The sequence below is a fragment of the Pan troglodytes genome, chromosome 3 (assembly GCF_028858775.2).
Source record: "Pan troglodytes isolate AG18354 chromosome 3, NHGRI_mPanTro3-v2.0_pri, whole genome shotgun sequence".
Taxonomy (NCBI): domain Eukaryota; kingdom Metazoa; phylum Chordata; class Mammalia; order Primates; family Hominidae; genus Pan; species Pan troglodytes.
In genome coordinates, this window is record NC_072401.2 from 122,208,456 (window position 1) to 122,224,448 (window position 15,993).

The window sequence follows — 15,993 nt, forward strand, 5'->3', positions numbered from 1 at the left end:
CCCCTCCTGGCTGCTTTCACGGGCTGGCACTGAGTGTCTGTGGCTTTTCCAGGCACATGGTGCAAGCTGTAGGTGGATTTACCATTCCGGGATCTGGAGGACAGTGGTTCTCTTCTCACAGCTCCACTAGATGGTGCACCAGTAGGGACTCTGCATGAGGGCTCTGACCCCATATTTCCCTTCTGTACTGTCCTAGTACAGGTTCTCCCTGAGGACCCTGCCCCTACAGCAAACTTCTGCCTGGGCATCCAGGCATTTCTATACATCTTCTGAAATCTAGGCAGAAGTTCCCAAAGCCCAGTTCTTGACTTCTGTGCACTCGCAGGCTCAACATCACATGGAAGATGTCAAGGCCTGGGGCTTGCATGCTCTGAAGCCATGGCCTGAGCTCTACACTTCCCCCTTTCAACCATGGCTGGAGTGGCTGATATGCAGGGAACCAAGTCCCTAGACTGCACACAGCATGGGGACCCTGGGCCTGGCCCACTAAACCATTTTTTCTGCCTAGACTTCTGGGCTTGTGATGAAAGGGGCTGCCAGTGAGAACTCTGACATGCCCTGGAGACATTTTCCTCATTTTCTTGGGGATTAACATTTCGCTTCTGGTTACTTATGCAAATTTCTACAGCCTGCTTGAATTTCTCCTCAGAAAGTTGGATTTTCTTCTCTTTTGCACTGTCAGGCTGTAATTTTTTTGAACTTTTATGCTCTGCTTCCCTTATAAAACTGAATGCATTTAACAGCACCCAAGACACCTCTTGAATACTTTGCGGCTTAGAAATTTCTTCCAACAGATACCCTAAATCATTTCTCTCAAGTTCAAAGTTCTACAGATCTCTAGGGCAGGGGCAAAATGCTGCCAGTCTTTTTGCTAAAACATAACAAAAGTCACCTTAGCTCCAGTTCCCAAGAAGTTCCTCATCTCCATCTGAGACCACCTTAATCTGGATTTCATTGTCCGTATCGCTATCAGTATTTTCAGCAAAGCCATTCAACAAGTCTCTGGGAAGTTCCGAACTTTCTCACATTTCCCTGTGTTCTTCTAAGCCCTCCAAACCATTCCAACCTCTGCCTGCTACCCAGTTCCAAAGTCGCTTCCACATTTTTGCATATCTTTTCAGCAATGCCCCACTCTACTGGTACCAATTTACTGTATTAGCCCATTTTCACACTGCTGATGAAGACATACCTGAGACTCAGCAATTTACAAAAGAAAAAAGGTTTAATTGGACTTACAGTTCCACGTGGCTGGGGAAGCCTCACAATCATGGCAGAAGGCAAGGAGGAGTAAGTTACATCTTACATGAATGGCAGCATGCAAAGAGAGAATGAGAGCCAAGCAAAATGGGTTTCCCCTTATCAAACCATCAGATCTCGTGAGACTCATTCACTATCATGAGAACAGCACAGAAAGACCTGCCCCATAACTCAATTATCTCCTACCAGGTCCCTCCCACAACACATGGGAATTCAAGATGAGATTTGGGTGGGGACACAGCCAAACCTTATCACATGCGTATTTTACCGTTATGCTATTCAAAAGAAATGTAATTTAAACATATTTGTAAGGGGGCAAAAAATAAAAAAAGCTGTACCAAACAATTACTAATCTAAAGAAAGTTGGGGTAGATATAAAAATATTAGACAAAAAACTTGATTAAGGAAATGAATATTTAGTATAAATATTATTCTTTAATGATATAAAGGAAATTCATTGAAAAGTTATAAATAATGAGCTTGTATGCACATAGCAACATGACTTTATAATATATAAAGCAAAAACTAACAATATTACATGGAATATTTGATAATTCTACAATTGTTGGAAATTTTAATAAACTTTTCTCAGAAATGATGTATCAAATAAACCAAAAAAGAAAGGATATAGAATTTTATTTATTTATTTATTTTTTTGAGACAGAGTCTCACTCTGTCACCAGACTGGAATGCAGTGGCACGATCTCAGCTCACTGCAACCTCCATTTCCCGGGTTCAAGCAATTCTCCTGCCTCAGCCTCCTGTAGCTGAGATTACAGGTGCGCCACCACACCCAGCTAATTTTTGTATTTTTAGTAGAGACGGGGTTTCACCATGTTGGTCAGGCTGGTCTCGATCTTGTGACCTCGTGATCCGTCTGCCTCGGCCTCCCAAAGAGCTGGGATTACAGGCGTGAGACACCACACCCAGCAAGGATATAGAATGTTTGAAGCACACAATTTACAAGCTGTGTGAATGGGCATATTTTCTGTGGAAACTTAATGGTTTGAGAATACATGTTCTTTACAAGCTCTCATGAAACATTTATACAAATTGAACGTGAATAAGACACAAAGCAAATCTTAATAACTATAACTCCCACAGAATTAATTGCACGCAGACCACATTCTCTGACCACAATAAAATTGTCTATATAAATAACCAAAATAAAATAATATTCCAATTCTTGAATAATAGAAGAAATCATTGTGAGAATTATGAATGTCTTATCACTTAACAAAACATTTTATATAAAAACAAATAGAACACTAGTGAGTTATACTCAAAGGGAATGCTATTGTGGCACTCACAAGGAAATGTAGGGTTGGAAAACCATGTATTAGAAAGTAAAAACATAAAAATAAGTAAGCTAAATGATTAACTCAGGCAATTAGAAAAATAGTAAAAATGCAAAGAAAGCAGAAGGAAGAGAATAATAACAATAAGATTAGAAATCAACAAAACATAAGACAAAGAAACAGTTTAGAAGACTAACAAAACTAAATGCTGCTTCTGAAAAAATACAGCAATAAGTAAGCTCTTGGGAAGATTTTTAAGAAAATGATAAGACACAATTTAAAACATAATAAAGGAAACAATGCTATAAATAGGTAAAATATTTAAAGACCGTAACATAATACTATGAACAACTTGAGGGCAATAAATTTGAAAATTTAAGTCAAAATTGCAAATTTTAAAGAAAAATATAAATTAAAATTTTGACTCAAAAAGAAATAAAAAACTTGAATAGAATATAATCAGTAATGAAGTAGAATAATAAAGTAGTCATAACACCCCAAATGATAATAAAATATGATAAAACACAGCTGTGTTTTATCAAATATTCAAGAAAACAATAATTCCTAATATTATACAAATTTTTTCTTAGAGAAAGAATGCCTCCCAATTAGTTTTGTGAAGCAAGGATAACGTTTATAAGAAAACCAGACAAAGGAAGTATGAGAAGGAAAAATTAAAAATTAAAAGGCATTCTCATTCTGGAACATGAAAACGTAAATCTAAGTCAAGTATGTCATGGTTAATATATGCCATATATAGTTTTTATACAAAACCTCATATCCTCTGTTTATTCATATAAAACACACATACATTCCTGTAAATACACATAAAATCAGGACATATACAACAAACCAGATGTTAGCATTAACTGCATATTTTATCATACCCCAAATGCAGATGCAATAAAAATTTTTACTATATACTGCTTAAATATAATTTTCAAGTCTTAGTCCTCTATGGATCCCTTGAAAGTAGTTTCAATTTACTTTTTTATTGTCACTTCACTTAACTAGAATTTGGAATGAGCATGAAATGGAAATTTTTAAAGTATTTTTGCTCAAGCTCTTTACAGAGACAACTGTTGTGACATTTAATCCCCAGACAGCAGAGACACTGAACCCACATCTCTATCTTCTTTTGTCCCTGCCATGTGTCAGTCTTCTGCCTGAACATTCCAAAGAGCAGCATGCAAAGGAGAAAGCCGCCAGATAGCTTGAAGATGTTTATCTTTTTCACCTATGCCAGAATTGTTTGGCAGTAATAGATGAAAAGTTAAGAGTCTTTCTCTTCCCACTACCCGCTACCCAACCAAGAAACTATCAAAACCTTCAGAAAATTTAATTGTGATTCAAAAATACATGTAGAGTGAAGATTTACTTTGAAAGGTCATGATATGACACCAAAAGCACAGGCAGCAAAATAAAAGTAAACAACTGGGATTATATTGAACTAAAAAGCTTCTGCACAGCAAAGGAAATGATCAACAAAGTGAGAAGGCTATGGTTCTATGGAACCTACGGGAGAAAATATTTGTAAATCATATATCTGGTAAAGAGTTAATCTTCAAAACGTATTTTAAAACTCCTATAACTCAGTAGGAAACAACTAATAACCAGGTAGTGAGAAGTGGGGGATAGGAAGAGATTGGTCAATGGGTACAAAGTTACAGTTAGATAAGAGGGAAAAGTTCTGGTGTTCTATTACACAATAGGATGACATGATTAACAATGTTACATCATACATTACAAAATAGCTACAAGAGAGGATTTTGAACGTTCTCACCAAAAATGATAAATGTTCAAGGTGATGAATACGCTAAATATCCTAATTTTATCATTACACAATGTACACATGTATCAAAACATTGCACTATACCTCATAAATATGTGCAATTATTGTGTGTTTAAAAACAACATTTAAAAAATGGGCTAAGGCCATAAATAGACATTTTTCCAAAGAAGACATACAAATGGCCAACAAGTTTATGAAAAAAATGCTCAACATAGCTAATTATCAGGGAAATGCAAATTTAAACCACAATGAGATATCACCTCACACCTGTTAGGAGGCCGTTATTAAAAGAAAAAAAAAAGACAAGTGTTGGTGAGGATGTGGAGAAATTGAAACCCCTGAAAACTATTGGTAGGAATGCAAAATGGCAAACTACTTTGGAAAACAATATGGAAGTTTCCCCCAACATTAAAAATAGAGCTACCAAATGATCCAGAATCCCACTTTTTGATATTTATTCAAAGAATTGAAATCAGGATATTGAAAAGATATTAGCATTCCCGTGTTCATTGTAGCACTATTCACAGTAGCTGAGTTATGGAAACAATCTAAATGTCCATTGACAGATGAATGGATAAACAAAATGTGGCAAATACATACATTAGAATACTATTCAACCTTAAAAAAGGAAGCAAATTCTGCAATATGCAACAACATGCATGAAACTTGAGGATATTATGCTGAGTGAAATGATCCAGTTGCAGAAAGACAAACACTGCATTATTCCACTTATATGATGTATCATCTATCATAGTCAAATTCATAGAGTAAAAGTGAGGAAGTCTGAGTGTGGTGGCTCACACCTGTAAATTGCAGCATTTTGAGAGGTTGAAGTAGGCGGATTGTTTGAGGCCAGGAGTTTGGGACAAGCCTGGGCAACATGGGAAACTGCCTCTCTACAAAAAAATTCAAAATTAACTAGGTGTGGTGGCACACACCTGTAGTCCTAACTACCTGGGAGGCTGAGGTGGGAGGATCACCTGAGCCTGGGGAGGTCGAGGCTGCAGTTAACTGTGATTGTACCACTGCACTCCTGCACTTGAGTGACAGAGCAAGATTCTGTCTTACAAAAAAAAAAAAAAAAAAAAGGAATGGAATGGTGATTGTCAGAGGCTGAGGGGAGAAGACACAGGGAGTTACTAATCTATGGGCATAAAGTTTCAGTCAAGCAAGATGAGTAAGCTCTAGAGATTTGCCATGCACATAGTACTTATAGTCAACAATACTGTATTGTACACTTAAACTTTTTTATTAAGTAGACTTCATGTTAGGGGTTTTTACCACAATAAACTAACATTTTTTAAAAAAGAAAATACTTGGTTCCTTGCTTTGATTAGATCAAGTGGTTGGGGGGTAGAGGTTTGTGGGGAGATAGTAAAAGAGACACCAGGTGATGACCTGCTTTTTAAAATTTATTATTTTTTTTATTATTATTTTTGTTTCCGATCCCACTCCACCGGGATGGATGACCTGCTTTTAACCCAACCTCTTTGTCACATGTACTCAGGACAAATTTCTACACAGAATGTCATCTTTACTCGCCAAATATCAACTTGATTAGTGTGAGACAGAAACAGTATTTAGTAAAATTTTGATGTAAAAAATACCTAATTGGGCTTTAAGAACATTTTCTTTGAACTTACATTTAAATATATTTGTCTGATTCTTAGAATCATGTGTCCATGAACCCCTAAGCAATATCCCATATTATCTGGGAAACACCTCCACAAAGATACTGATGAGCCTAAACATGAAGACAAGTTCTAGAATATGTTACTTGTTGGGAGAGGAAGCTCATATGCAACAGTGAACATAGAAGAGGTAGGTGATTCTTCAGCATTAAATTTGAGGATGGGTTAATATGTGTGTTCATAAGACACACACCTTCACAAATCATTGGAGAATGTCTGAGAATAATTGATTTTTTTTAAAGATCAAGTTGGCAGGGAATTTAACTCAAAATATCAAATTCAATGAAAAAAGCAAAACTGTGTATTCAGTATAATTCCATATTTGATAAAAATGAAAGATAATATTATTTTATAAACAGGAAAGGAAAAGTACTGGAATGCAAGTAGAATTGTTAAAAATAGTTTTCTTTGGGGAAAATAATCAGGGCGAATGTTCAAGTTTCATGTCACGTGTTTCAGTAATTTGTAGTTTATATATATCTATAATATTACTTTAGCAATTAGAAAAAATATTTTCAAGTTGGAGGAGGACCCAGAGAATCAACACGGCCATCATTCCTCCCTAGCGCTGTCCAGGATGGAGTCCAACCAAACAAGCCCTGCTGATGCTACCTGAATCCTGTCATCAGCCCGCTCCTTTCCCATGCAGGACATGAAGATCACTAGCTCTCAGCCTGGGACTGTGGAAGTGGCTGTGTGAACTCCTTCACTTTGAAGTACATGAGGAAAAATTTATATAGAAACAAAAGTGTAATAAAGCAAATCACAAGAATGTCAATAGTAAGTATCTGATGTGCCATCAAAACAAGTGCTTTGTAGAACGAACACAAGTCTAACAAACTTTAAAAGTAGATTTGTGCCGATGAGTTCCTTGGAAAGCAGTCAGAGGATCTTTCCCAAAGGCAGTAAATAAGTATCATCCCTTCCTGCATTGGCATTATCTAAAACCCTGAATTGGACACAGAACTGCACCCCATACTAGCTGCATGAAATTGGGGAAGTTACTTAACTTCTCTGACCCTTGGTTTCTTCATCAGTAAAATGTGGAAAATCAACAGTGTCTACTTCATAAGGTTGTTATGTGGATTAAAGAGATGCCTCAGCTCAGGCTATAACTATCATATCAGGATGTGGTATCTAATGAAGGCCCAGTAAACATCTGCTATTAAAAAATGATAACAGAAGTCAAACATGTGCAAGGGCAAAGCAGAAACAAAAACAAAGACAACCACAGACAACTCTTTATATGCTAAAAAACAAAAGCATTAAATAAAGGTTTATTAACATCATATTAAAGACACATTATGCCAGATGTAAGCATTACATCAAACTCTATATAATAAGACACAAACAAATACCAAACAAAGTTTTTATGGTAGTATGAGTCACCATTAAAATGGGAAACTTCTACACAATAAGAGCAACTTAGCAATACTTTGTCAATTATTCGTCTTCTGTCCCTAATGCTTGATATTTATCTATGTCAGAGAAAACTTGTTTATAAATATGCAGGCCAAGCTTTAATATACTTTAACTTTCTCCAGTTTTAGTAAGGGACTCGTCATGTATTCTATTCTGGTGAGATTCACTAAGTAGCACTAGAACTCACAAGCATACAGGTGGATGTGGAAAAACGCATTCATTTGGTACCAGATGTATCTGTGTTTAAATTCCAGCTCCATCTTGTATTAACTTTGTGAACTTGAGCACATTATATAATTTCTTTTTTCTTTGGGTTCCTCCTCTGCTTAATGAGAATACAATAATGTCTCCATCTCAGGGTTGTTACAAGGATTAAATAACGGTATTTCAAATGCTTGGCACTCAGTATGTGCTTAAAGGTTGTTAGTTTCCCTGCTTCTCCAAAAAGGAATCTAGGAGATCATCACCCTTCTCATTTTACAAATGAGAAAGCTCAAGCCCACAGAAGTTTAAGAAAATGCCCAAAGTCCCACTTCTGCACTCTTTCCTCTGCTGTCCTCTTAGTAGCTTGCTTAACTTCAATAGAGAAGAGAAAACTCAGCGGAATCAAAAAGAATTCTTTTCCTCTTTTTAATATAGGTAAGCCACCAAGAGACTTTTAAAGTAGGAGTGAGTTTTATGAAAGGTAATAAGTAGTCTAAGAACTGTTTTAAATCCTCAGAGATATTAAAAACCGAAGTTCTGTTCTTCCAGTATTTCCATAGCAGAACATAAGTATTCTGTATGCTTTGGCACCAAAAACTCCAGAACTGAGTATTTATCTGCACATTTTAACTCAAGCCTCCTGGAATGCTTGCCCATGGAATTGGCAAAGGAACTGGCATTCAGTATTTAGAGCAGCCAAGTTTGCTCAGACCACAGCTGTATTTGAAGCACAGCTCTCTGCCATTAGTCAATGGAACTTGCACAAAATTCAATTTAGATGTAAATGTTGTGATTCTTACCCAGCTTTCATATCTCTTTTATCTTTTTCCATACCTGATGATCACCCCAGGACAACCCAACAGAACCTGGGATCCTGTGCATAATAGAAGGCAAAATTCCACAATCTGTAATTTACAGCTTGACCTCTTTATTTGAAGAAGAATGACAAGCTTTATTCAGCAGGAAGGAGATATTCAATATTACTCTTTTAAAATAGTCAACCAAGAGTCTGCTATTTCTTTAAAAATGTTTTTAAAGTTATATTTTACCATAATAAAACTGGTTGAATTTTATTTGGTTATTTAAAACATGTAAGTATGCTTGTTTGTCCCTCTCACTTAAAGTTCTTACCACATCCAGAAGAGCTGGAAACGTCAAATGTTGCTGAAGCTACTGTAGCTACTGTGATACACGGAAACTCAACCATTGGAAATGGGCCATATTTGTGACTAGATCAGTTGCTGTTACCAAACTGCTCATGTAGCAATCTATGTCTATTGTTATAACTGTGACATTAGTTGAGCCACAATCTTGTTACTTCAGCCATATGGACCCACAGAGCACAAACCAGGTCAGACAAATTCAGATGCCTGTGAGACATTTACCAGTGGTTCTTGAGGGTGGCATGCTTCTTCCAAAAACTGTTTGTTGGTCTGGCAATGTGGAAATTATCAGGCCTGCATGATGAAAGGAACTAATATATTAATCCTATTTAAATAGGTCTGAGTTCATTTTATAGGAAAAGATGAGAATGAACAGTCAGACTTCTATGCCTATGATGTATTCATATACTTAGTTCTGTTGATTATAAACAATTTTTCTCAGAAACACACTACTGTCAGAGTTATAATTAAATATGGGCATTTTGGGTTTTTCAGTCTATCTTAAAACAACTATTGGTGTTATTCTGTTATATCCTATTTATACAAGTTGAAAGGATTATACCAAAAGGTAATTATAGACAAGAAATGAATATTTGTTTATTTCCAAGTCATGGCATTTGATTGGGTATTAATCTTGGCAGGTATTTACAAGAAAGACACAAATAACATTTTGAAGTTGCCCCTAAAAACTGATCAGTTTCAGACAGTAATACTACTAGACTCAAAAAAAACCAAAATAACACATCCATCACACCCCCTCGTTGTAAGACAGTTATTTTTTGGGGGACTGTTCTGTCTGGATCTCATCACCCATAACCAGTATTGATCTGCTCTGACCTCTCTGTTTTACACTTCTGTTTCAATTCAAAACATTATTCCGAGTTCTGAAGAGGCTTGGGGCCTGACTATATCCTGAAAGGTTGCTTGATTGTGTTCCTGGCTCAACGTCTAGATGACATTTCTAACAAGTTCCAGGGAAACCTTACACTGTCTTGCAAGTTCTCTTCTGTAGCATAAAGGGATGATAAATTACGTTCTGGTACTTCATTCTTATTTCTGTTTTTTAATGGATCTTTTACTAGGAATCAATGTCCTTTCCTGCACTGCCCTCCTCCCCGCTATACTGTGGGATAGCCAATCCCACCCTCTCTTTCTTGGGATCTAAATAATGACAGCGTAAGATGAAACTGTGCCTAAGACCTTGAGCTATTCAATCTTGAGCTAATGGTTTTTCTGTAATGAAGATCTACAGCTTTTTATTTCTATTACATTTAGAGTGAATATTTACAAATATCTTTGAAAGAGTTCTAAGGGTCCATCTGGAAAGGCATTTTAAAAGACTTTACTTCTACACTTTGATGACTGTTTCTCAAAGGTCAGGAATGGGAACTGTAAAGAGAAATGAAGGAAATCTTGCCAAGATGCATGATCAACCACTCCTGGGAAATGAAAATGTTTATCAGTGAGACGCAATTCTGACAGAGAGGATGGTGATCCAGGTCCAATGCTCCAGTGTAAGGTTACATGAAGGACAGAATGCAAACATTAATAAAATCAAGTTACACTGGATCTCTTGTGTCTCTTGACTTCTTAGATCTCTCAGAGAAAGAAATGAGATAAAATTATACTTCTCTCCACACCCTACTTCTCTCCCTGTTCTTTCTCCTACTTCCCACTTTCAAAACAACAAAGGCCCAAATCCCCAAAGACTCTGTATTTTTCTGGCTAAAACTCTCTGGGGAAACACAATTGTGAGGGTGCCTTGATGCTTCCCAGGTCATTTGGTCGACTACATATAAAGATCAGCTAAAGTCTGGCAGTGGTCACTCTACTTGGTCATAGGGAGAGGGCCAGAAGGCAGGCTCCCAGCCAGTTGTATCTCTGTCACACCATATCAGAGTGGGGGAAGGAAGTGGCTGGAGATGCTCCAGATGACATTGTCCTCCAAGTTAGATGCTTTTGTGTTGTTTTGAAGCCAGCCAGTGAATAGAGACAAAGAAGTATACTCTGGGTGAGTTGTCCCATGCTTTCTATAGTGAAGAAGTGCTTAAGATGAAGTCCTGAGTGGACATTAAACTGGGAGTAAGAGAATCTAGATTCTAGTCTTAATTGGGCCTCAATTTCCTCATCTGTAAAATGAGATGGTAGAACTAGATAATCTCTAGAAGGGATTGGTAAAATATTGGAAGGGATACTGGATTGGTTTCAGCTACAATGGATCCCTTGAATATATACAAAAGTGTAGGTGTGTGGGCACGTGCACACATGTGTGGTTTCATTCAGAGTCAAACCGTTAAGAATCATTAAGCCTTTTTCAAACTCTGAAGTTCATCTTTGTCTTTTTTTAAGTCTCTTCATCATATCAAAATCATTTTTTCAAATGTGTTGAGTAATGAAAATAAGTGCTTTTCAGCACTAATCCTTTAATGCATGTTTAAACATTTAATCTAGAACTTGATTACAAAGTAATTTAATGAAGAAAATAATCTGTTATAATGCTTATAGATGTTTATTAGTTTTTAGATTTAAAAAAACAGGGCTTATAATTAAAGCAATTGACTAATGATCTCACAGCCTCAAGGTTGTATGTGCATGCAAACCTAGATTAGAAATACTTTGTCTCTAAAAATAACAAAATGACCATAACATTTTTTTTCTTACAAGTTTGAAGTGGTCAATTATGGGTAACACATACATTCCTAAGGAAATCTGAAATGGTCTTGAAGAATAAGTTTCTTTGAAATGGTAAGTAACACAAAAAGTGTACTTCTTTTTTTGGAAAATGATTCACAAATAACCCCTTTAAACCAACAATTGGTGATTTATATTCTGGTCAGGATTTTGGAGTCTGGGCAATGCCATTACTTAGCTGTTTTGACTATGAGAACTTTTACAAATTTATTCTGACTTCTATGATATTTAATCTCTTTTCTACACCTGAAAAATAATAAAGATTGTAAACTAGATGTCCTCAAAGATTCTTCCCTCCCCAATGATACATGACTATACTTGGGACTCTCTAAATGCCCTGCTGTCAACAGAGCTATCCTGAAGCTTACTGAACACAAGGTGGTGCTTTCATATGAGCTTCTTTCTAGTTCTTTTGTTAATTAAGAACAAGTTTTTGTTTTTTGTCCCCAGTTTAGCCAAATGCTCCTGAAATAGAAATGCATTAGTAAATAAGACAGCTTCATTTTTAATAGGTTTTCCCCTTTCTTTAGGAGTGATAGAAGTTTCATAATGTGTATTTCATTTTCCTAATAATTTCAAAAAGGCAAATTTCACTAGGGCCATGAAAGTATTCTTGGATTTATCCAGACTATGTAGAAACCACCATCACAGCTGGCTAAAAAGCAAAAGCTTGGTTAAATTGACTTGGCGTGGTTCCCAGGGTTTCCCAGGCATTAAGCAATATCTGAAAGTTAAAAGTCTGTCACCTTCAGAAGCTGCAATAACTCTTTGATTCACTGTAGTCCAATTTAACACATTGTTATGTAATAATATATATGTGAGTAATATGAGAAAGCTGATTTTTCTTCAACGGCAGCACATTCATAACTTAGGATATAACATCTCTGGGATGTTGTCAATTTTAAAGTCTCTCCTTCCTAGTTGGTTGGTTACATAACCATGGGAGTACTGTTCTTTATCTGTTAAAAAATTCTTTCAGGTGTCATTACTGTTGTGTATAGATGTGGTCACTTTTGTTTAGATATCTTAACACTGAGGAGTTGGATGAGAACGTTTTTAAGGAACTATTTTCCCCTAAGGCAAGCAGAGCATATTTTATAAGGACCACCACTTACACTACCTTAGTCATAGCCATCTACACTCTACAGGAATGTTGCTGTTGAATGCCCACCATATGAAAGGCAGTGTCAGCATGCAGCGGGCAGTGTAGAGGTAAAGTGATTACACCTGTCCACACTTGTAGTCACAGCACTTTAGAATCATAGAATTCTACCAAAGACAACCTCTTATAATAGAAAGTATCTAACAATGTCATCTCATCTAAATCTATCACCACCAAATGTTAACAGATGGGAAAGGGAGATGATGGGAGGTAACAGATTTTCTTAAAGTCATATTGCTTTAGGTGATTGTAAATTCCAGACTTTTCTGATTCCTGGACCAATATTCTCGTAACACCTCATGATTTATGTATAGAACCTGTGGAGAATGAAGCTACCTAAAAGTGCCCTTTGTGCACAGTCTCTGATAAAATATGTTATGATTTGTCTAAATTGTCTCTTACACTTGAAATTACTTTTAAAAAATCCATGAAAAATCAAAGTTAAAAGTAGCAGACCATTAATGTTATAAAACAACAGCTTTCCTAGTTTTCTTCTTACTAATAAAAGTCCTGATTGGTGTTTGTTAAGTTGCATCAGCTAGAGATTAAAATAATTATTTAACTATTTTGCTAAGATTCAAACAGATGGAAAATGCTTGAAATATCTCAATTTTGTACTTAAAATAAATGCTTATAAAGTGATATATTTTAGGTTATTAAGGACAATTTGTTGAATACTTGTCGAGTTAGTGTTTGGCTTGTCCTATTCTTTTAAAACAAGTCTATTGTAGCTCTCTCAACTCTCCTAACAGCTGGCTCCCATTCAACGTCAAAAGTACAAATTTTAATAACTATTTCTAATGCCATAGTAACTTTAGAGAGATGGGGCATCCCTTTTTAATTATTAAAAAAGGGTCTGTTTTGGTGCCAAACTACAGAAGGTGCAGTTTTGAGGACAGATTAGAAATTGAATACACCAAGGTAGCTGCTTGGGAAAATGAACAGTATATAATCTAATCTCTTTAATTTTATGTACATGAATATAATGTATGTCAACTTTGTACATGAGATACATATAGTATTTAAACATTTTACTCAACAAACAAGAATTTACAATAGCAATATAACTGACTAGACGGCTATCAACTTAATAATACTTAGATTAGATCTGTACTTTAATAGGAAAAGAATTTAATAGTTTACAATCATAGAAACACTGACATTTAAAACAAGAATTTATAAAATAATTTATATATATCCTAGCATCTATAGAGAGGAATGATTTGCATTTGTGGGTGTGTGCAATGAATGGCATATTTTAAATTTTTAGGTAATAAAATAATTTAGAAGCAGTTCATGCAGTGGTCAAAGCAAGGAATGGCAAGTTCCTTCAAGAAGCCCTCTATCTTTGACACCAACCGGCATCAGACACACACTAGGTACCATGGGGCACGCTAGAACAAGTCTCCTTCAAGAGTTACTTATATAAACATCAATATACACACGTTGATATCCTTCCTTCCATAGTACAAGTACAGGTCACAACTTCTCTCAGCTGTGGGAGTAGTCAGTTTATACTTAAAGTGATTTAATGTCCCTCCTGGAGTTCTACATAATATATCTCTATAAGAAGGTAACTAACAGAACTTTCTAGTTTTCACAACCTTACTCTGATACTTTACAGAGTGCCCCCCGTGTCCTATGACATAAACATCCAGCAGGTAAGATTTGCCAGGCTGAAGACCTTTAATTGTTTCTGTGGTCACTGCTTTCTGCAGGTTTTGACTGTGGAAATATTTACAGAGGACCTTTTCTGACTTCTTCCTTATATCTGGTCCTAGACATTGGTTTTGCTCTCTTTTCTTCTGGTCTTCATTGTAGTTATCATCCACTTCTTTTTTGTAGATGCAAAACTTGTTCCTTTCCTGAGTGCCTAGCCAAGCCACGGTGGCCGAGGAACAGGTACGGAGCTTGTCAAAGGCTTTGATTCTTGTGTCTTCAGGAAGAGAGGGAAATGACTGCTTAGTAGGCCTTGTGGTAGCTAGAATTTTCAACATAGATGCTCCCTTCTTGTTTCCTTTCAGTCGAACGAGGTATTTAGCTTTAGGTTTTCCTCTAAGCTGAAACTGCTGAATGCCTTCCACATTCTGAGACAGAAGAAGTTTCCCATCTCTTCTCACTTGGATTTGGACAGCATCCAGACAAGAGTGAATAAAGAAGGTGACTTTTTGGTGAGAAGAGACTGGAGCAAACCGTAGAAACTTTGCTCCCTTCCTTTTAACAAATACATCTGTTATCTTCCCATCTTTTAGCTCAACTGTCTTCTGTTTGGCTTCTTCCTTGGTCCTGGCAAAGGTACCTACATAAGCGGTGCTCATGTTGCTGTTGATGTTGACCACAAATACATCAAAGTAGTACTGCGTGTCGGGTTTCAGATCAGAGACGGTGAAGATGTTCTTGTTTCCTATGCAGATTTTCTGAATATCAACCTTAGGCCTGGAGTAGACATGACGCCCCAGTTTTGGAGAAGGCTTTGCTTGGAAACTGCGTTCTTCACCTGAATTATCAGAAGGAAATCCAAAGTGGGCAAAGTCAAAGGGGCTGAAGTCCAGACCAGGTTTCGGTGCCATCATAAAAGCATCATCTGCACTCAGTTTTGCTTCCACTGCACAGAGACTCTTGAAATTGTGCTCTTTGTTGATGACCACACAGTACTGAGTGGGTTGTTTCAGCAAAGAGGCAGTGGGGCTTGGTTTCCAGGCCAAAGTGACCGTAGTGCGCCCCAGTGAGGTCACATCTACTCTTGGGTCATAGGGTAACTCAGGGTATGGCTGATCAGATTCTGGAGTTGTGGTGGCATATACTTTGAAATGTGTGTCTTTCTCTGTTGAAAGAAGATCCAACTGATATAAACCGGATGGGGAACTAGACGATATAAAATACTCAACATCATTGCCTTTGTAGGAGAATAACTCAGTGCCTTCCTCATTAATGATCTGCTGCTTCTGCTGCTCAAGAGGTTCCAGATCACCTAGAAAATACAGGAGAAGCACAGGCTACTGTCAGGGCATACACTGTGGCTTGCCAACCTTAAGTTATCCTTTTATCTTATTTTTTCTCCGTTATGAAAATAGTACATGTTCATAAGTAAAAATATTTATAAATGTATTCAAGATAATATTTATTTTGACCATTATACATAATGCTCTTATATATGTGTAAGGCTTCTCTGAATTTAAATTATTTCTTCAAAGCAGAATCCAATTAGTAAAAATTTTAGGTCAGAGACTGTAAACTTTTGAGACATTATTAATCCTGACTGTCAATCTGCTTACCAAAAGAATTGTATCAGTTTGCATTTGGATGGCCAGCC

The 15,993-nt window shown here is 36.6% G+C and overlaps 1 protein-coding gene across 2 annotated transcripts in view; it reads right to left on the reverse strand.

The window, feature by feature from the left end:
- Positions 1-7,279: 7,279 nt before the first annotated feature.
- NDNF (neuron derived neurotrophic factor) overlaps positions 7,280-15,993 on the reverse strand; it is a 42,519-nt gene continuing 33,805 nt past the window's right edge. For both annotated transcript variants that reach the window (XM_001151746.6, XM_009448213.5), the window contains exon 4: positions 7,280-15,651. In XM_001151746.6, coding sequence (XP_001151746.4) covers positions 14,258-15,651 — 1,394 coding nt within the window. In that variant the 3' untranslated portion in view covers positions 7,280-14,257. The remainder of the gene's footprint in view (positions 15,652-15,993) is intronic.